The 21,711-nt window shown below is 36.8% G+C and overlaps 1 protein-coding gene across 1 annotated transcript in view; it reads right to left on the bottom strand.

Annotated features, from left to right (window-relative positions):
- The window catches only part of WDR63 (WD repeat domain 63), a 76,292-nt gene that overhangs the window by 14,108 nt on the left and 40,473 nt on the right, over positions 1-21,711 (bottom strand). Inside the window, exons 8-12 of the mRNA XM_026454717.1 lie at positions 21,362-21,490; positions 17,266-17,339; positions 11,818-11,962; positions 9,910-9,997; positions 2,485-2,615 (exon numbers count right to left, since the gene is read on the bottom strand). Coding sequence (XP_026310502.1) covers positions 2,485-2,615; positions 9,910-9,997; positions 11,818-11,962; positions 17,266-17,339; positions 21,362-21,490 — 567 coding nt within the window. The remainder of the gene's footprint in view (positions 1-2,484; positions 2,616-9,909; positions 9,998-11,817; positions 11,963-17,265; positions 17,340-21,361; positions 21,491-21,711) is intronic.

Raw genomic sequence — 21,711 nt, forward strand, 5'->3', positions numbered from 1 at the left:
CTCATTCACCCGTCTAACCTTTTATTCATGTATGCTAATTCATTTCACAAACAAGAACTTTATTTGGTGTTGGAAATTCCAAATCTGAGGACAAGCCCTCACTCCACTAACGGTCCTCACAGTTTAAGGAAGCAGACAGATGGGTACATGTTTTGCTAATCCATGGCCATGTTGCACACCACCCTCAGGGATACCACTTCTTGAGCACTCAGTGCTTGCCAGCGTTCTTAGGAGCTTTATGGATGTGACCCTCAGCCCTCACCAAAATCCTGTAAGAGAGTTATTAATATCTCCTGGGTCTCATAGCCAGTACATGAAACAATGAGATTGAACCAAGTCAACAAGGACTAGCTGGAATCAGTTTAATAAATATGTGTTCAAGTCACCTAGCTGGAAACCTTTACATCCTTCTCTAGCCACTTCTATAATTTTGTTACCCAACTCCACTTCCCCGACCCCTGTGTTGACATTCTTGGCCCCACTGCTCAGGCCCTTTTCATTTCTGGGCTGGCCCACCTGAAATCACCGCCTGCCCGGCTTCTCTCCCTCCAGGGTTCCACTCCCTTCCCTCGCCCCATGCCAGCCAGTCAAGACCCCAGAGAGGCTTCCCTGAAGATCTCTATCCAAAGTAGATGGATCAGCTGCATCACAAGTTGGTAGAACCTTCCACTGGAATGCCAACCCCACAAGGCCAGGGAATTTTGTCTGTTTGTTCACTGCTATATCCCCAGGGTCAAATTTGTTCACTGCTATATCCCCAGGGTCAAAAACAATGCCTGGCATATATTAAATGCGTAGTGAGTATCTGTCGAGTGATGAGTAAAGAAATTCCAAGTAGGGCAAGGCCTCCAAAGGCAGGCAAGAGTTTGTATTAGGAGAATGAGAATAAAAGGCCGGGCACTGTGGCTCGCCCCTGTAATCCCAGCACTTTGGGAGGCCAAGGCGAGCGGATCATCTGAGGTCAGGAGTTCAAGACCAGCCTGGCTAACATGGTGAAACACTGTATCTACTAAAAATACAAAAAAAAATTAGCTGGGCGTGGTGGCACATGCCTGTAACTCCAGCTGCTTGGGAGGCTGAGGCAGGAGAATTGCTTGAACCTGGGAGGTGGAGGTTGCAATGAGCCTAGATCGTGCCACCGCACTCCAGCCTGGTTGACAGAGTGAGATGCCATCTCAAAAAAAAAAAAAAAAAAACAAACAAAGAAAAAAGGAAAAAGCAGAGCTGCCAGAGTGAGTGAGAGGGAGGCTGGTGTAGATGAGGTAGAGAGATAGGCAGGGGACAAATCTTATAGGCCATGGTGTGAAAAGTCTGGATTTTATTCATGTTGTACTGAGATGTCACTGAAGAGTTTGAGCAGGGGGTGTCATGCTTTAATTTCTGCTTTAAGATCTTGCCGTCATTGATCTTTCTAAATCTGCTCTGATGGTGTCATTCCCCTGCTTTAAAAACTTTGGTGCACAAAAAGACAAATATTGTGTAATTCCACTTACATGAGGTATCTAGAATAGTCACATTTGTAGATACAGAAAGTAGATGGTGGTTACCAGTGGGTGGGGAAAGAAAGGAAGAGGGAGTTATTGTTTAGTGTGTACAGAGGCCCAGTTTGGGATGAGGAAAAGCTCTGGACATGGATGGTGGTGATGGCTGTACAATATGAATGTACTTTTCCAACAGATTATTGAACTCTTTTGGGAAAGGAGTTTCTTAATACCACTGAATTGTGCATATAAAAATGGTTAAGATGATTAATTTTATGTTACATATATTTTACCACAATTAAAAAAATTTTTTTAAACCTTGCTGTGAAACCCAAGTTATAAAGCACATATTTATTTGGCAGTGTCCCATTGCTTACTAAATGAAACTCAAATTACCTAACACAGCAGGAAAGGCCCTTCAGTACTGGATTCCAACCAAGCATTCTAGACATACCTTTCTCTCTCACACCAAACTATTTCACTATCTCCAGACAAATCCTGGACTTTCATAACTCCAAAATATTGTTCAGGCTGTTGTTTCTGCTTGAAATTCTACTCTCAACCCGATCTTTGAGATTCCTTCTCAACCTTCAACGTTTTGAATTGAGTGAGTTTTTTACTGTCTTTGTAAAAAGACAATAAACACAATCTCCGTAGATTGTGTTAGCCCAACAAAACAGTATAGATTCTTAGTAAATCTCTAACGCTTAGTATGGTTTCTTCCAAATGATAAAGGTATTTGATGAATATTTATAGATCGAACAATATATTATTAGTTTAAAAGTATGCAATTTTACAGATTTTTCCACATGTGTTCAGGAACATTTTAAAGGTGAATTTATGAGGTATCAAAGTTAAAAATATTTAATGCAAACAAGCATACTAAAACATGAAAATGGTATAACTTTTATGTCTTTACATAGCAAAAATGTACAACAGATATTGTTATAATATATTTCAGTATAAATAAGTATTAATTTTAAAGCAGATAATCCAAATTTACCTCTGTTCCCACGAAGAACTTTGTGCAGAAGTCATCTATTGGCTTGAGAAGATTGGGCATCCCACTGTCCAGATTATGGTATGGGTTCATTTCTTCTGCCTTCGCTGTTTTGCTCTGTGCTAACACTTTGTCTTTCAGAGGAGTGTTGGTAGAAGGAGTACATACTTACAGTGAAACATCTTTTAAAATGTAGACAGTTTACATTTTCTGCCCCTTGCCACCTACATTTGCCCTGTTCCCTTCCCAATGTAGTAGGCATAAGTTCAAGCATTTTAGATTTCTAATTGAGCAAAAGAACCCTTTTTTGTTCCAAACCAAACATCAAGGACTGTACTGTATTATAGCTCTAGCTATACACGCACATAGTGTAAGAGCATCGCTAATTCGGGGGCTGAAACACAAACATCATCAGCAACCTGTTTCTTTTTAGAAGTATTTGATACTACTCTGTTTTAAAAGTCTTTTTGTAATCTAAAATTAATAAATGTTATTTATTTAAGCTTTGGAGAATAGAGAAAGGCGTGAGTAAAGGAACAAAATCATCCATTATTATGTCTCCCAGAGATAATATTAAAGTATTGTGACTTTTCTTGTGAATCCACTTTAAAAAAAGAAAACTGGATCATATGCTATTTCAGTTTTACATACTGCTTTTCTATTCTCTTAAAGCTATGTCCTAAACATTCTTCTAGGTAACTTACTAGTTTTTCAAAAATATGATATTCAATTCCTGGGAAAGATGGTAGAGAAATATATGCTCATAAAAGCCTCCTCTCATCACACTTTTTCAATATGTCTTCTGAGTTATATCACCCAAGAGGAAACAAAAAACCACGAAACCAACCAACAAACAGGCAAGTGAAAACTAAAACAGGAGAACAAAACTTCAGCTGTACTAAAAAGACATATTACATTAAAAAAACTTTAGCATAATTCTGGACAAAACTTAAAAATGATTAGCATGATTTAGTTGGTATAGTCAGCCAATACTTTCTTTGTTTGGGATCTACAGGTTTTGAGAGGTATCTTTTCCCACTAAAACAGACATCAAAAATAGTATCAAAATGAGCCAAACATCGAACTAGATCTTTGAATAGCTGTACTACAAAGTGTAAACCAACATTTCAAACATGACTGGGCATATTCAATCACAGTATTCTCATTAAAAGATATTATTTATAATACATGTAGGAAGAGCAAAAAGGCATTTTGTACCCATTTAATATATACAATTAAAATCATTAAAATATTTATTTCAAATTCTTCACTCTCATTCGATATCTGTTCCTCTCTTTTTAAATCATGTACACAAATATATTAGAGAAGTAGAATATGTATATAATTTATAAATACATACACATACATTGAGAATCCGTACTTAAAAATGTTAAATGAGGGGGTATAAGATTAGAAGTGTGGAGCCTCCTGGTCTCATAAGGGGAGAAAAGACCCTGATCTACAGGGTTACAACTGATAATGAAAAGGAAGAGGCAAAGGTGAGATAAATGTAAAGGAAAACATGATTATCTTGAGAGACTGGAAGTGGAGGCCTGAAGAGAGAATCAGGAATGACTCAAGTTATCAATCCTGTTCTGGACACATTGACTTGGATAGGGTAGACTGGGTTCAAACCCAGGAGACAGTAAGCGTCAGATGGAGAATTCTCAGCAGAGATAAAAGTTAGAGCCATGCAAGTAGACTGTGTTACCAATGAGGAAAGCACACAGCTGAAGTTAAAGTTCAAGGTATATTCATGAGTAGATGGCAGCAAGGTGAAATGGAGCCAGGAAAGAAGATAGAGGAGGAAAAACAGAAGAAGTAGCAGGATAGGAAAATCACAAATGCTAAGAGAAGTGTAAGCTCCAAGAAAACAGGCTGAGTTAATAGCATTTAATGCGGTAGAGCAGGGGTCTGCAGCCCCTGGGCCACAGATACTGGTCCACGGCCTGGTAGGAACTGGTCAGCACAGCAGGAGATGAGCAGCAGGCGGGCGAGAGAGCATTACTGCCTGAGCAGTATGTCCTGTCAGACAACAGCAGCATTACATTCTCACAGAAGCGTGAACCTTATTGTGAACTGCACATGCAAGGGATCTAGGTTGCATGCTCCTTATGAGAATCTAATGCCTGCCCCCTCACCTCCCCCTACCACCCAGTGGAAAAATTATCTTCCACAAAACTGGTCCCTAGTGCCAAAAAGGCTGGGGATGGCTGTGGTAGAGTCAAAGAAGGTGAGGCCAGGGAAAAATGTTATTAACTACGTTTATTCAGAGTTGACGGGAATAACTTTGGATACTTAGATTCAAAATCATCCTCATAGGTCACGGATTTCCTATCCTTTGAGATAGTAATAATAACAGCAACTGACATTTATTGAATGCTCACTACATGCCAGGCACTAAAGTGTGTGCTTTATAGGAATCATTTCATTCAATCCTCACAAGCACTTCCAAGGTGGTTATGCATTGATCCTCCTCCAAGGATGAGTAAACTGAGGCTCAGAAAGATTAAGTAATTTAATCTCAGAGAGATTAAGAGATTAAGCAAGGTCTCACACATGGTAGCTAACATTTGCTGTGTGTTGACTATGTGCTATTCTGAGAGCTTCGTGTATAACTCACTTCATCTTCACAACACCCTATGGGGTAGTTCTCTTTATTATTTACTCCCCTAATCTTCCTCACTCTATTTTCAAATGGATTTAAAAGCTAAAAAACAACTAAGGTACAGAGAGGTAAGGTAATTTGCCTTGGTCAAATAATACATTGTGGCTTTGGGATTTAAACCCAGACCATCAACTTCAATGTGGCTGCTATGCCACATTGCTTAGAAGAATATATGGCTCTAAAGGCTATTCCAACAGAGGAATTCCAAAAGCATATAAAGCAAGGGTTTCCTTATCAGAATAAATACAGAATTTCTTAAAGTGACCACTTAGACGAGCATGGGTTGTCATGGACCTACAATGGTAGATAAAGGGTGCGTGGTCCCTGGCCACTAGATAGTGACAGGGTACCAGACACTGACATTAAGTCTCAACAGGCCTCAAGAGAAAATGGGATAGCGAAGACTTGTGATACACAGTCAAAGGAGAAACCAGTACAGGATCAAGAATCAAAATATGATCACGAACCATATGAGTATACTCTAGTTAAGAGGGCCAAGTCTGGCCAGAATGGGTGGATAGTTGGCAGTGTGACCAAAGGAAATTCGAAATACCATAATTGATCTCAAAGTCTTGAAAGCTGGCCATTCACACAGGAGGTAGATCATGGCCATATAGTGACCTTCCCCCTAAGATCAGGAACAAAACAGGGATGTCCACTCTCACACTTCATTTAACATTCTGGAGGCTCTACACAGTGCAATCAGGTAAGAAAAAAATAACCATCCAGATTGGAAAAGAAGTAAAACTGTCTTTATTTGCAATGACATTATTATTTATATAGAAAACTTGATATGTCTAAAAGAAGCCACTATAACTAGTAAGAGATTTTAGCAACATTTCAGAATACAAAATTAATATTCAAAGATAAATTGTAGGCCAGGTGTGGTGGCTCACACCTGTAATCCCAGCACTTTGGGAGGCCAAGGCAGGTGGATCACCTGAGGTCAGGAGTTCAAGACCAGCCTGGCCAACATGGTGAAACTCAATCTCTGCTAAAAATACAAAAATTAGCCTGGTGTGGTGGCGCACGCCTATGGTCCCAGCTACTCGGGAGGCTGAGGCAGGAGAATCACCTGAACTCAGGAGGTGGAGGTGCAGTGAGCCGAGATCATACTACTGCACTCTAGCCCGGGTGATAGAGCAAGACTCCATCTCAAAACAAAACAAAACAAAAGATACAAATTGTATTTTTATACACTGGCAATGAACAATCGGAAATTAAAAAATTTTAAGTATCATTAACAAGACCACCAAAAAATATGAAGAATATAGAAATAAACCTGTCAAAAGAGGTGAAAGACCTGTACACTGTAAAGTACAAAACATCTCTAAGAAATTAATGACCTAAATAAATGAAGACATATACTGTGTTTATGGGTTAAAAGACTCATTTTGTTAGATGCTAATTCTCATAATATTGACCTACAGATTCAATACAATCCAGTCAAAATCACAGCTAGCTTCTTATGCATAATAAGTTGTTCCTAAAATTCACATGGAAAAGCAAAAAGATTACAACAGTCAAAAACTACTTTGAAAAAAAAAGGTTGGAAGATCAACACTATCTAATTTCAAGACAAATTATAAAGCTAGCATAATCAAAACAGTGTGGTATTGCTCTAAAGATAGGTCAATGGAACAGAATAGAGTTTAGAAATAGACTCACATATATATGGACAAGTGTTTTTTGACAAAGGTGCAAAGCAGTTCAGTAGAAAGTGGATGGTGTATTCAACAAATAGTGTGGGAATACCATACACAAAAAAATGAACTTTGATCCATAACATATACCAATTACAAAAATTAACTCAAAAGAAATCATAGACCTAAATATAAAACCACAAAACTTCTAGAAAAATTAGGAAGAAACATTGTCAGCTGTGGGATAGGCAAATATTTCTTAAATTCAACACCAAAATCATGATCCATAAAAGAATAAATTGATAAACTGGACTTCCTCAAAATTAAAAACTTCTGATTTTCAAAAGACTGCTAAGAGATGAGACAACAAATCACAGACTTGGAGAAAATACTTAAAAATCACATATCACTGGTCCTGAGAAAGAACTAGTATATAAAATATATTAAGAATTCTCAGAATTCAATAATAAGAAAACAAACAGGCCAGATGTGGTGGCTCACGTTCATAATCTCAGCACTTTGGGAGGCCGATTTGGGCAGATTGCTTGAGGACAGGAGTTCGAGACCACCCTGGCCAACATAGCAAAACCCTGTCTCTACTAAAAATACAAAAATTAGCCAGGCATGGTGGCACATGCCTATAATCCCAGGTGCTCGGTTGGCTGAGGCATGAGAATCACTTGAACCCGGAGGCAGAGGTTGCAGTGTGCCGAGATCGTGCCACTGCACTCCAGCCTGGGCGGCAGAGCGAGACTCTGTCTCAAAAATAAAAATTAAACAAACAACCCAACTGATAAATGGGAAAAATATTTGAACAGACACTTAACCAGGGAAGATATACAGGTGGCAAAAAAACATGTGAAAATCTGCTTGACAACTTAAGTCATTAGGTAAGTGTAAATGAGATCTGACTATGTATATTTTAGAATGGTTAAAAGGATTAACCATATCAACTGTATGGAACTCTCCATACATTGCTAGTGGGAATGTAAACTGGTAAAACTGGAAAATGCTTTGGCAGTTTCTGAAAAAGTAAAACATATACCTGCCATATAATACAACCATTCTATTCCTAGGGATAGTACTCAGGAAAGTATGAAGGCATATGTCTATACAAAGACTTGTACGTGAATGTTTGTAGAAGCTTTATTTGTAATAGGCCTAAGCTAAAAATTCAAATGTTTATCAACATGTGAATGGAAAACCAACTGTTGTGTATTCATACAATGAAATGCCACTCTGTAATAAAAAGGATTCATTCAGACAACATGAATTGATTCTAAAATAATCATGCTAATTAAAAGAAGCCAGACTGCTGCACATGGTGGTGCATGCTTGTAGTCCTGGCTACTCAGGAGGCTAAGACAGGAGGATCGCTTGAGCCCAGGAGTTAGAGGCTGCAGTGAACTATGATCATGCCCCTGCATGCCAGCCTGGGTGACAAAGTGAGCCCCCATCTCTTAAAATAAAAAAAAAAGAGTATATACTGTATGATTTATATAAAATTCTAGATAATGAAACTAACATATAGTGACAGAAAGTAGATCCGCTGTGACCTGGGAGTGAGGGAGGTGCTGGAGGGAAGCATCCCAAAGGGAATTCTTCTATGAATAAACTTTTGGGAGTGATGAATATGTTCATTATCTTGATTATGTTGATGGTTTCACGGGTGTGTACATATGTCAAAACATTTCAAATTGAATACTTTGACAACATGCAGTTCATTGTATGTCAATTATACCTCAGTGTGGTTGTTAAAAATGAATAAAAACCCCTCACACTTTAAAAGAGGTAATGATATCCTTATAAACTGGATAAAGGTAGTCACATCCTCTTGGCCACCTGTTTTCATTAGGTTAAAAAATAATACCAGGAAGTTTAATAAAGTTATCTTTTTACAAGTTACATTAACCTCTCTCAGCCTTGGTTTTCTTAATTATAAAATGGTAATGAAAATTCCCAGCTTGTAGATTGTTGTGATCATTAGCATCTGTTTTTGCTCACCATCATACTTCTGGGGCCTAGCACAAAGTAAGCAATTCATAAATATCTGTTCAATGAATGAAAGCATGTGCAATAGTAGCATGGTACCTGAACCATGGCTGGAATGCAATACATTAAAACCAATGATTGAATACAAAAGAGTAGGAAAAGAAGGAAGAGGAGGAGAGGTGGAGAAGGAGAAAAGTCCCGTTAGATTCCCTCAAGAATGAAGCAGGCCCTAATAGAGAAACAGCATTCAATGTTTTAATAATGCTTTGAAAATGTCTATAAAAGTTTAGTGATTCAACTTTTTTCACCATGAGGTTTTGGGTTATATCAATAAAACACATGACTTCAAAGTGAAATTTTGCTCAAGCTGGGCATTAGGTATGTGTAACAAGTTTTTCTTAGATATCCTATCATTTAATGGAACACTGAAAAATTTATAAATGGAAATCTGTTTGATAAGGCAAATGTTTGGGAAATATTTCAATTGCTAGTTATTCTCGAACATTTTCATTATGCATTGTTCTCCAGGTGTGATATTCATGCATACCTTTATCTTAATTGTTTTGACAGCTTATATGTGCGCCCTTCAATTACTTCAACAAAGATGTGTGGGTTGAGTTGAGATAGATTTAAAAGTCAGTTTTCTTTTGTTATTCAGTTTTACCTTGGTGCCGTATAAATATTATTTTTAAAAATTATATTCTAATTGAGAATGGTAATTTGTTTCTTGATACTTCATAACTTATTTTGTTAGACTTCAGATGTGTTCCATCTTATAGCATTATTCTTTGAGCACATAACATTTTCATTAAGTGGGCTTCATTTTCTTTTAATGTAATGAGTTTCTGAAGACATAAATGTGCTCAATAAATATTTGAGAAGCTGAAATGAACTGAATCTTTTTTGTGTATAGGCAATTTTTTTTTGTGTGTGTGTATAGGCAATTTTAATGTGTTGGCAATAGCTATTATTGCCATTATAAAGTTCCACATTGGAGGGTTTGATTTTCTGTGTTCTTTTTACAAATTAGACTATCCTAGCGAGTAACTCACACTAGTCATAATCAGCTACTAACACTCAAACTAGTAAATGTTTTTGTTTTTTTAAATAAGCAAAGGCAGTTACCTTGTGTTTTGCAAAGAAGATGATCTTCTTTCAGGCTTATCTTGGTTGGACAGTGGTCTAAACTTGTTTCACCCTTGGACAGCCTTACCTTTTGGGAGAACATATAGCAAAGACTATTTCCACATATCCTGAAATTATCCTTGGGTAATTTATTCTTGCCTTTCCCTTCTGCTCCCACATTTAAGGAAACCCACCGCCTTTTTTTCTTCCTTCCTTTTCCTCCCTCAAATTTCTAGTTTCTTTTCTCCATGGAATGCACCTAAACCACATTTCTAAACCCAGCTACAGAAAGGAGCTTGTCTGAGGACACGTTTCCACATCCCAAATACTCATGTGTCATTTTCTTTCTGAAAAATGTCTTGTCTTGTATTCCATAATACATCCTTAGTAGTCTTACTATAAAATAATAACTTGTTACCCTGTTCCCTAAATCTTTCCATTAAATGAGACTCCAGAAAGTTGTGCAGGGACCTGGCATCTGCTTGGCCACCTCCAAGTCCTCTCAGGAACACATCCACTGGAGTTCCAAAAGGCCCTGGGCCTGCACTGCATCCTGGTGGCTGGAAAGAGCAACTGTCACACTTCACAATTTTCCCTCACAGCTCCCTCAGCCTCTTCTCCTTCAGGGTGTTTGTCTACATGCTATGCAATTATTCTTAGATGAGTTTGGGGTTGTTTGTTTGAACGATTCATATAGCTCAGTAGATCCTACCCTCATTCCCCCAAATTTATAATCTTCTCTTTCCAATTCTTTCCCAATTATCTCAGCAATATTCTTATTCCTCCATGTTCTCTCTTCCATTGGGAGCAAATACAAAATAATATAATTTTTGTGATATTTATAAATCAGAAGAAAAGTATTAAGTTTAAAATTAAAACTAGACATTCTAAAGAAAGAGAGCCATTAAGTTTGAAGTCCGTTTATATTTTCCACACACATCTTGTCCATAGCTATATTTTTCTCAAATTAAAACTGCTTTTCTTAAAGCTCTGCCATGTGAGATAAATACAAACAACTTCTCATTCAGTTAATTTTCAGTTCTGTTTGGTCATAGGTATTATCAAGCTTTCTGTGGTCTAATATCCCAAAAACATACAGAAGGAACAATACCAGTTCCTTCTATTGATAGGCAAAATATGCAGAATTTTGGCTACAGTGGGGAGGAAAACTAGCTTTTCTGAGCTAACCTGAGTACCAACCAATTTTCAGGCAACTGACATGCAATTAAATAATTATTACACAAACCATTTGGAAATTGTGGCTTGTTTATATATGAAATATCAATCTTGAGTTCATGATGATTTTGATTTCTGCCTGGATCTAAAGAGACATCAAAATAACTTGTGGGGGGGGAGGGAAAAAAGGGGGACAAGGGTTGAAAAACTACCTATTGGGTACTATGTTCACTACTTGGCTGATGGGTTAAACAGAAGCCCAAACCCCAGCATTATACAATATGACTATGGGACAAACCTGCACGTGTAGCCCCTGAATCCAAAAATAATAATTAAAAAATAATGAGAGCTTGAAGTTTTCCCAGGAACTCTGAAACCTATCATTGTTATTGGCACAGTTAGAATGACTGAAATGTTTTTCTGCTCCCTTTTTCTGTATATCGCAAACATCAGCTACGTCAGCAACCATATACTTCTTCATTGTCAACTTTTCGAAGTAAATCTGTGTAAATCATTATGCAATATATACAATAACGTGTATCAATTAAAAATAAAGTAAAACTAAAAGTCCTCTCAATCAAGGAATTTATTGGTTGAATAAACACAAATTGTACAGTCTTGTGTTAATTTGAGCTGCTCTACTTTTAGAGAGTGTGTATATATGTATGTCTATGAATGCAAAGTAAATAGCATATTACACAAACAGGATGGACTAAACCCCACATTACTTACCTTAGTGAGAGGTTTCCAGGAGAGATCTAGATGCAAAAAAGTAGATGGCACATCAAAAGGAATTTCAATACTTTCTTCCTTCTTTTTCTCTATTGTTTGGGGAGTTAAAGGTTTCTGTGGTCTAATATCCCAAAAACATATTGTGCTAAAAAAAAGTTTATATATATATATTTTTATTAAGTATAAACAAGAGGTGCAGCCTCAGGACTACCATTAATGCTGCTACATATTAGCATTGTGACCATGGCTATATTTTAATGTATCTGAAACTAAGATTTTTATAAACTGAGACAGCTTTGTACTTCATATTTTAGAGAATTAAACTGTTTGTTGGGTTGTTTAACAGCCTCCCTCATCTTGGGATAATAACATACATAAGAATTGAGTTTGAAATTGATGCAATCTTTTAAAAATACAAGTTTTATTTAGATATAAATCATATACTACAACATTCATACAATTAAAGTGTATAATTCAATAGTTTTCAATATATTTACAGAATTGGGAAGCCATCACCACAATCAATTTTAGAAGATTTTCATCATGCTCTCCCGCCTCACCAAAAAACCTCATGCAGATTAGCAGTCACTTCCTATTAGCAGTTTTTCCCAAGCCATCCCACCAGTCCTAGACAACCACTGATCTGCTTCTTAGCTCTATAGATTTTACTATGCTGGACATTTCATACATTGAATCATATACGGTCTTTTGTGACTGCCATTTTTCTCTGAGCATGTTTTTAAGGCTCATTCGTGTTGTGGCTGGCAGCTATCAGGACTTCATTCCTCCTTACTGACATTCGAATATTCCATTGTATGGATATACTACATTTTATGTATCCATTCATCAGTACATTTGATAAATAAATTTGAATTCCACACACCCCCACCACAGCTTTTTGTCTATTACAAATGCTGCTAGTGAACATTTGTGTATGTTTGCATTTCTCTTGGGTGTATCTAAGACTGGAATTGCTGGGTTAAATGATAACTCTGTGTTTAATCTTTTGAGGAACTGCCGGATTGTTTTCCAAAGCAATTGCACCATTTTTACATTCTATCAGCAATGTGTAATCACTCCAATTTATCCACATCTCTGCAGGTTCACCAGCACTTGTTGCTTTTTGTCTTTTGATTATAGTCATTGTAGTGGGTATAAAATTGTATTTCATCAAAAGTAGTTTGGGTTCCTTTTGTGCTTTCGTTGTAATATCTAAGAAATCACCCCTCAATTCAAAGTCATGAAGATACGTGACTATGTTTTCTTCTAAGGGTTTTCTAGTTTTAGCTCTTATGTTTAGATCATTATTCCATTTTATATGTTTGTATATGGGATGAGATAGGAATCCAACACCATTTGTTGAAAAGATTATTCTTTATGTATTGAATTGTCTTGGCGTCCTTGTTGAAAATCAGTTGGCCAAAGATGTATGGGTTCATTTCTGGACTCTCAGGTCTTTTTCATTGATCTATGTATCTATCCTTATGCTAGTTCTAGTACATCTGTCTCTATTACTATAGCTTTGTAGAAAGTTTAGAAATTTGGAAGTGTGAGTCCTCCAACTTTTTTCTTCCTTGACAAGATTGTTTTGGCTATTCTAGGTCTCATTATTTGCATTCCCGTGATAACTAATGATATTGAGCATGTTTTTATGTGCTTATTGACCATTTGTGTATCTTCTTTGGGGAAATATCTACTGAGAACCTTTGTTCACTTTTTAATTGGGTCATTTGGGTTTTTATTGTTGCATGGTAAGAGTTCTTTTATATATTCTGTTACAAGTCTTTTATCAGATATATGATTTGTAAATATTTTTTCCTATTCTGCGGTTGTCTTTTCAATTTATTGGTAGTAACTTTGGAAGCTCAAAAAGTTTTAATTTTGATGAAGTCCAATTTATCTATTTTTTTCTTTCGTTGCTTGCACTTTTGGTGTTTTATCAAAGTCACATAATCTTAAAAGTGATGTAGTGAAAATAACATACACAGAGTTGGATATAATGTGCCTTGTACACAGTAGGTACCCAAAAAGCCAAGTGTTATTTATCCTCATTCCTTCTTCCTCACAGGTTAACTATAAAAGTCAAATGAGATAATATATCTTTAAAAATTTTTAGAAGTTCCATACATATACAGAGTGCACTAAAAACGATACTATGTATATGTGTGAAACTTTATAAAGAATGTTCACCTACACTATCTCATTTGATTTTCATAACCAACCTGTGAGGAATATGTTTCTGATAATGAAACTACAACACATTATAGTGATACTTGTATTAATTAAGTATATTTAATATTAATTATACTAGTCTGTGAAATTAATTATATTCTTTGTATCATTTATGTGAAAACATATAATGAAAATGGCTAAAAATATACCATATTAGCTCTATAATTTCTATCACTGAAGTTATATATAATCTGATTAATAAATGTAAGATCTATTAAATAACTTAGATGTATAAGTTAAAGTATTAAATAGCAACTCAAGGAAGACTAACAAATTTTTAAATATAATTTAATCAATATAATTTATTCATTTAAATAATGGATAATGGTTAAAATTAATAAAAATATTAATCATGTTTATATTGTCAAATCGATTTCTTGAGAAAACACCACAAGTGACACATTAAGATCTGTTTTTGGCCGGGCAGTGGTTCATGCCTGTAATCCCAGCACTTTGGGAGGCCGAGGCGGGTGGATTACGAGGTCAAGAGATCTAAACCATCCTGGCCAACATGATGAAACCCTGTTTCTACTAAAAATACAAAACTTAGCTGGACATGGTGACGTGCACCTATAGTCCCAGCTACTTGGGAGGTTGAGGGAGGAGAATCGCTTGAACCCAGAAGGTGGAGGTTGCAGTGAGCTGAGATCACCCCACTGCGCTCCAGCCTGGCAATAGAGCGAGACTCTGACAAAAAAAAAAAAAAAAAAAAATTAAAAAAAAATTTTAAAAAAGATCTGTTTTTAAACATGCTTATAGTTGGTTTTAAATTGTTTTTCAAAATGATACAGCACTTCTTAAATCTTACAGTGTTAATTAGCATCATTCATAAAATGGCTTTGATAATACAGACAGCATCAGTTCAACTTTCTATATAAATTACACATTCTTCATTAATGGAAATTAATTTTGCTATATTCTATGTTATAAGACTCTTAGCATGGCTGAAGTATAAAGGTTAGGACTAATGGAGTTTTCCAGATAACTGAAAGCTTTTCTAAAAGCACAAACTTTATTTTTTTACTTTAATAATTTTTTAAGGAAATGTTTCCAGAATATCCCCATATTTACATAAATAATCATATAAATAATAATTTAACTAACCAGCCTTCTTCCTTCCTTCCAAACTCAAGAGCCATCATTATAAAGAAAAACTCAAGACCTATGTCAATATGCTTTTAAATGTTCTCCTAGTATAGCTTTACATTCTGTTGTTTACATTCAACATTATAGCACAAGTGTTTCCCTATGAAATCATAATATGATATAATTTAATTGTTCCATGATATTTCATATGGCCCTATAGATGATGTATTGTCTTTGCCTCGGGGACAACTTCCCCCTTTTCTTTTCTTTCTCTTTTTTTTTTTGAGACAGAGTCTCGCTCTGTCACCCAGGCTGGAGTGCAGTGGCTTGATCTCGGCTCACTGAAACCTCCACCTCCTGGGTTCAAATGATTCTCCTGCCTCAGCCTCCCGAGTAGCTGGGAATACAGGCATGTACCACCACGCCCAGCTAATTTTTTGTATTTTTAGTAGAGATGGTGCATTCTAGTGGTTCTTTGGGGAACCACCCTGTTCTCCATTACATGTAGTCAGGTTGGGATTGTCAGTCAAGGTGCTCTGTCATTTCTCCCCTGGCTAAAGGGATGGGTTCATGATACAGTGGGAGCCAGGCAGACCCCTTCCAGTTAATTTGAATCTTGAGCAGCGGGACACAATGACTGGCACTGATTCATTCAGAGAAAAGGGGCTGGCCATTTGTTCCTGCTACCCAAATCTCTGGGGCTATTTTCAAGGTCCAAGTCAGTTCTTCCTTTGATTCAGGAACATCATTACTTACTAGCTACAATATAGGACATTCAGTAGTGCTATGTATAACTCACTCTATATTTAGTCAGCTATAGGTGGAATATGAATTTGCCTTCAGAGCCTCATATTTATCTTTTCTTTTTTCTTTTTTTGAGACAGAGTTTTGTTCTTGTTGCCCAGGCTGGAGTGCAATGTCACAATTTCGCTCCTCATGTTTTCTATTTGTAAATATTTTTCAGGGTTGTTGCAAATATAAAGATAGTTAACCTATTAAAGCACCCAGTAGAGTATTGGCATAAATATCCAATACATTTATTTCCAATAAACTGATTTCTTTCCCTTAAGTTAGCCACAGTAAGTTCTCATTGCCTGTTGTCACAGAATCTTCCCCAATACGTGCTCACAGGATTAATCATGTCTCTCTCATCCCTGGCCCGTGGCTGCTGCTAACATCACTTGTTCTTTCTCCCATCACTCCACAACTTCTTCTGTGGCGTATGGTGTCATTTCCACTGGGGTCAAAGCTGTTTGGAATGGGAAAGTTTGTCCAGTATTTGGATGCTAGATAATGATATTATTCGTCATATTTCCTGTTTCATTATGAATTCTTAGTTCTATAAACTGGGAGATGTAATTTTATTTAAGTAAATCTTCTTCAACGTAGCTACCGAATTGTTTATAAGAACACTTTGTATAAATATACAATAAAAATGTAAAAACTCTTCTACTTTTAAAAAGAAGCTTTCCCAATTAAATGTTGTAATCTTCAAAATTCCTAGATAACGTTGAATATAAATAACATATATTACAAATTTACAAATATGAGAATGTGAAGAAGGAGAACTATGGATAATACTATACAATGTTATCAACCGCAAAGCTTAGTTAATTCTTCTTTACATATTTACCTCTATAAAACAATTTTTAAGCCAGCAACAATCCATAACATTCTTTCATTTCGTTATATTAGATTTAATTGCTACAATAAATATTAAGGAGAAGAAGACACTGATTTTAGGAGCACCTAAGAAAAAACAACATGTATGAAAACACATTAGGAAATGTTTGGGCCGGGCGCGGTGGCTCAAGCCTGTAATCCCAGCACTTTGAGTGGCCGAGACGGGCGGATCACGAGGTCAGGATATCGAGACCATCCTGGCTAACACGGTGAAACCCTATCTCTACTAAAAAATTCAAAAAACTAGCCAAGCGAGGTGGCAGGCACCTGTAGTCCCAGCTACTCAGCAGGCTGAGGCAGGAGAATGGCGTAAACCGGTGGGGCGGAGCTTGCAGTGAGCTGAGATCCGGCCACTGCACTCCAGCCTGGGAGACAGAGCAAGACTCCTTCTCAAAAAAAAACAAAAAACAAACAAACAAAAAAGGAAATGTTTGAAACAAGACTTACCAATCTGCTGAACATGTGACAAGTTGACAGCATATTCCACTTCGATTCTCAAAGACGGAGCCCATTCTGTTAATCTATTTTTCAAACATGAAAGAGAAATAAAATTGTTTTTCTCATAGCTATTTACCTTTTAAATTCTTTTCTTCTTGTTTTAAATGTTAATAAAAGAACATACTGGCCGGGTTCGGCGGCTCACGCCTGTAATCCCAGTATTCTGGGAGTCTGAGGCGGGGCGGATCACGAGGTCAGGAGATCGAGACCATCCTGGCTAACATGGTGAAACCCGTTTCTACTAAAAATGCAAAAAATTAGCCGGGCGTGGTGGCAGGTGCCTGGAGTCCCAGCTACTTGGGAGGCTGAGGCAGGAGAATGGCATGAACCGGGGAGGCAGAGCTTGCAGTGAGCCGAGATCGCGCCACTGCACTCCAGCCTGGGCAACAGAGCGAGACTCCATATCCAAAAAAAAAAAGAACATACCATTATCTCAGAAGTTTGGGAAATAGAAGTTTTTAAAATTAAATACTGTTCTGCAATATATTCTTCTCTAGTCTTTTGTCACAGAAACGTTTTTACATAGTTGTAATTAGAATGCATATAAATTTTTATACTGAGATTTTTCACTCCACATAATTTGAACATTTACCTGTATATTCATAAATTATTATTATATATATAATTATTACTATATAGTATTATTTTGAGAAAGCATTTCACTCTGTGCCCCAGGCTGGAGAGCAGTGGCACAATCTCAGCTCACTGCAACCTCAACCTCCCAGGTTCAAGTGATTCTCCTGCGTCAGCCTCCTAAGTAGCTGGCATTACCAGCATGTGCCCACCATGCCCAGCCAATTTTTGTATTTTTAGTAGAGACAGGGTTTCGTCATGTTGGCCAGGCTGGTTTGGAACTCCTGGCCTCAAATGATCCGCCCACCTCGGCCTCTGAAAGTGCTGGGATTACACACATGAGCCATGCGCCCAGCCTCATAAATTATTCTAATCCTTTTATAATATACAGATGATATACCATCATTTCATTATCCATTATTATTAGAAATGTAGGCTCTGACAATTTTTCACTGAATTGTACAGTCGAACATAGGTGCTTTTATGAGGTTGCTAAGCAGGTAGATCAACGGAAAAGAGGCTAAGTGTTAAATGAGACATCAAATAAAAGTGTGCCATGACTGTTGTAAGACCTGACCTTTTTGTAATTACCGGCATAACTGCATGCACACAGAGGATTCACAGGAGGGTTTATGGTTCCTCAGGTCCTAGAAGGTCCAAAATTCCAACCCACTAGCTCTCAAAGAAGGCAGCAGGCTTTGAGGCAACCTGTGAAGATGCCACTCTGGAATTGAGAGGGAAACACATGACTTTCCCCAGTGCTCTAACCTCCTGATAGAACTGATGAGCAAAATAATAAACAGAGGTGGGGCTTCTAGCAGCAAATGAAGTGAGGTGAAAACAGGGGTGGGGAAGGTATAGGTGGTGCCCAGGTCATGACTGCAGGCATCCAGAAGCCAGGCAACCACAAACCTGATGGATATCTCTGTGGCCTGAACTACCAACTTCCACTCATTCCAGAACCTGCATGGTGTTACCTCTCTCTCTACTGAGGCTTTCCTGCTATAATGAAGTCAGAGACCCCAGAGATGTGCTTGCTCTGGGGTTTTATGTTTTAATGACTAAAACTCCAAAAACATAACAGTATTATAGAAGTTTGGAAAACAGAATATTTTAGAATCATATATAATTCTGCCTTATAATCTCTTCCGGTCTTCTTTCATGGAAACACTTTGACATGATTTTTCAAGGTATGCATATAATTTTGTATCTAGATATACAAATTGGATCATTTCTTAGTATGAATTCTCTAAAACTGGAATTACTGGTCAAACAGTTTGAAAATCTGGATGACATAAGAACCACCTTGACTAACTGCATTCCAAAAGTTTTATGTTGAAATCAGCAATGTGTTCTGGTTTCACCACTTTATTCTTTTTTAACATATTAATCAAATTTTTCATTTAAAAATTAAATAAATCCAAAATGGCACATTATTGTTGCCTTACTATTAATTTCTTTGATATTAGAATGGCTGAATGATTTTCATGTTGATTTATTGTTTTATTTTATAAGTCTTTTGCTTATTTATCAAAAATTTTTATATTTACCATATTTGGTACAAATATTTTCCTCCATTTGGTTATTTGTTCTTTACTTTTTATTTTTTATTGATGCATAGCAGATGGACATATTTTGGGGGTATATATGATATACTGATACATTCATAAAATGTTTAAAGATGAAATCAGGGTATTTGGCCTATCCGTTACCTTAAATATTAATATTTCTTTTCTTTATACTAGGAACAATCAAATTATTCTCTTCTAGCTATTTTGCAATGTATAATAGATTATTGTTAATTATAGTCATCCTGCTAATCTATCAAACACTGGGTCTTATTTCTTCTATCTAACTGTATATTTGTACACCCATTAATTAACCTCTCTTTATCCCTCTCATTATTTATTTATTTATTTATTTATTTATTTATTTTTTTTTTACTTAGAGACGGGGTTTCGCCATGTTGCCCAGGCTAGTCTTAAACTCCAAGTCATCCTCCTGCCTCAGCCTCCTAGTGTTGGGATTATAGGCGTGGATGAGCCACCATGCCCGGCCTCTCATTATTTTTTAACTTAGAAATTTATATTTGTATATTTTGAATCTGTCAATCATTCCTTTCTGATTTCTTTCAACATTAATTATCTTTGAAAACTATCTTCATTCCAGAGTCTGATATTCTATTTTGATTTACTGTATTTTTATATGATTTGTTATTTTCTTTTGCTTTCTTTTTTTTTTTTTTTTTTTTTTGAGACGGAGTCTGGAGTCTGGCTCCGCCGCCCAGGCTGGAGTGCAGTGCTGCCATCTTGGCTCACTGCAAGCTCCACCTCCTGGGTTCACGCTGTCCTCCCGCCTCAGCCTCCCGAGTAGCTGGGACTGCAGGAGCCTGCCACCACGCCCGGCTAATTTTATTTTTGTATTTTTAGTAGAAACGGGTTTTCATCGTGTTAGCCAGGATGGTCTTGTGTTAGCCAGGATGGTCTCGATCACCTGACCTCGTGATCCCCCCTCCTCCGATTCCCAAAGTGCTGGGATTACAGGCGTGAGCCACTGCGCCCGGCCTGTTATTTTCATTTAAATTTAAAATCATCTCAATGAAATTGCATGCATGGTGTGCGTTGAAATGGAAGTGATATGAAGTTCCTTTACTTGTATTACAACTCCCATTATTACTTGTAAACTTTTAATATATCACAGAAACTATATGTGGGCTATTTATTTTGGTTCATTATGACTTTTAAAAGTATCATTGCTTTGCATCATCCATTTGAATACCTCTTACAACTGGTATAATGATAATCACCTCTTACAACTCTAATTTCTCAGAATATTCTTGATATTTCACCTGTTAATTCTTCAAAGTACATAGGAGATCTTTAATGGCCTTGAGGGAAACATTTGGGGAACTTGCCAGTTTCCAAATTTATATACCCCATGCTTTGTGAGGTTATAGTCAAGTAAGTATACAACCATAAAGACAAATGTCAATGCAGAAGCCGGGCAGTCAGCTGGGCTCATGGACTGCACAACTAGTTTTCCCCCACCAGCCTCTCAGCACACTCAATTCCAGATTGTGCCCAGCAAAATTACATGGTATGTCACAGATCTTTAGGGTTCCCTTCCCCCAAATATCTGAGATCATAAATCTTAAATTCATACATGCTAAGGGTGTAAAATATTTGCAGTTCATTTCTACACATCAAGCCCTCATTTTCTCCACTATTGTATTATATCAGTGTTGACACCACCCACATTTTTTAGTTAGAAGCCAATTGAGTTGAAAGATTGGCCTTATTCTTACCCAGCTCAGATACTGGTCTGGCAACAGTAACCCAATTTTTTGATGCTTAGTTCCTGGTTATTTCACAATTTAAGTGTAAATGAATTGTTGACTTGAAACATCTTCTTTGCATAAAATCTGAAAATGTGTAACTCAGCAGGAGAAAAGTATAAGGTCATCAAGTCTCACCTCAAATGTGTCAGACAGCCAGTGTATATCTGTAATTACTTTCTTATGTCCATTTTCTATTGAAGAGACTGCACAGTGTCTGATATACATTGCTTCTTTATTACTCTCCGGTTCAAGGAGAAACATAGGCTGAAAAATATTAAAAGAAAGTTAAGTGCTAATTTCAGAGGGCTGATGAATGAACTCATACTTTACTCATCATCCCAATTAAAATTAACAATTTAGAGATATACTAGTTCAAGGAAAATCATAAATTAGTGTTTCTATATATCATATATTTAGGGAATAGGATTATCTACTTTCCCCTTCAGTTTGGTCTAAGACTATATCTCTAAACTTAGCAAGTATTA

This window comes from Piliocolobus tephrosceles, chromosome 1, assembly GCF_002776525.5.
Source record: "Piliocolobus tephrosceles isolate RC106 chromosome 1, ASM277652v3, whole genome shotgun sequence".
NCBI classification, from domain to species: domain Eukaryota; kingdom Metazoa; phylum Chordata; class Mammalia; order Primates; family Cercopithecidae; genus Piliocolobus; species Piliocolobus tephrosceles.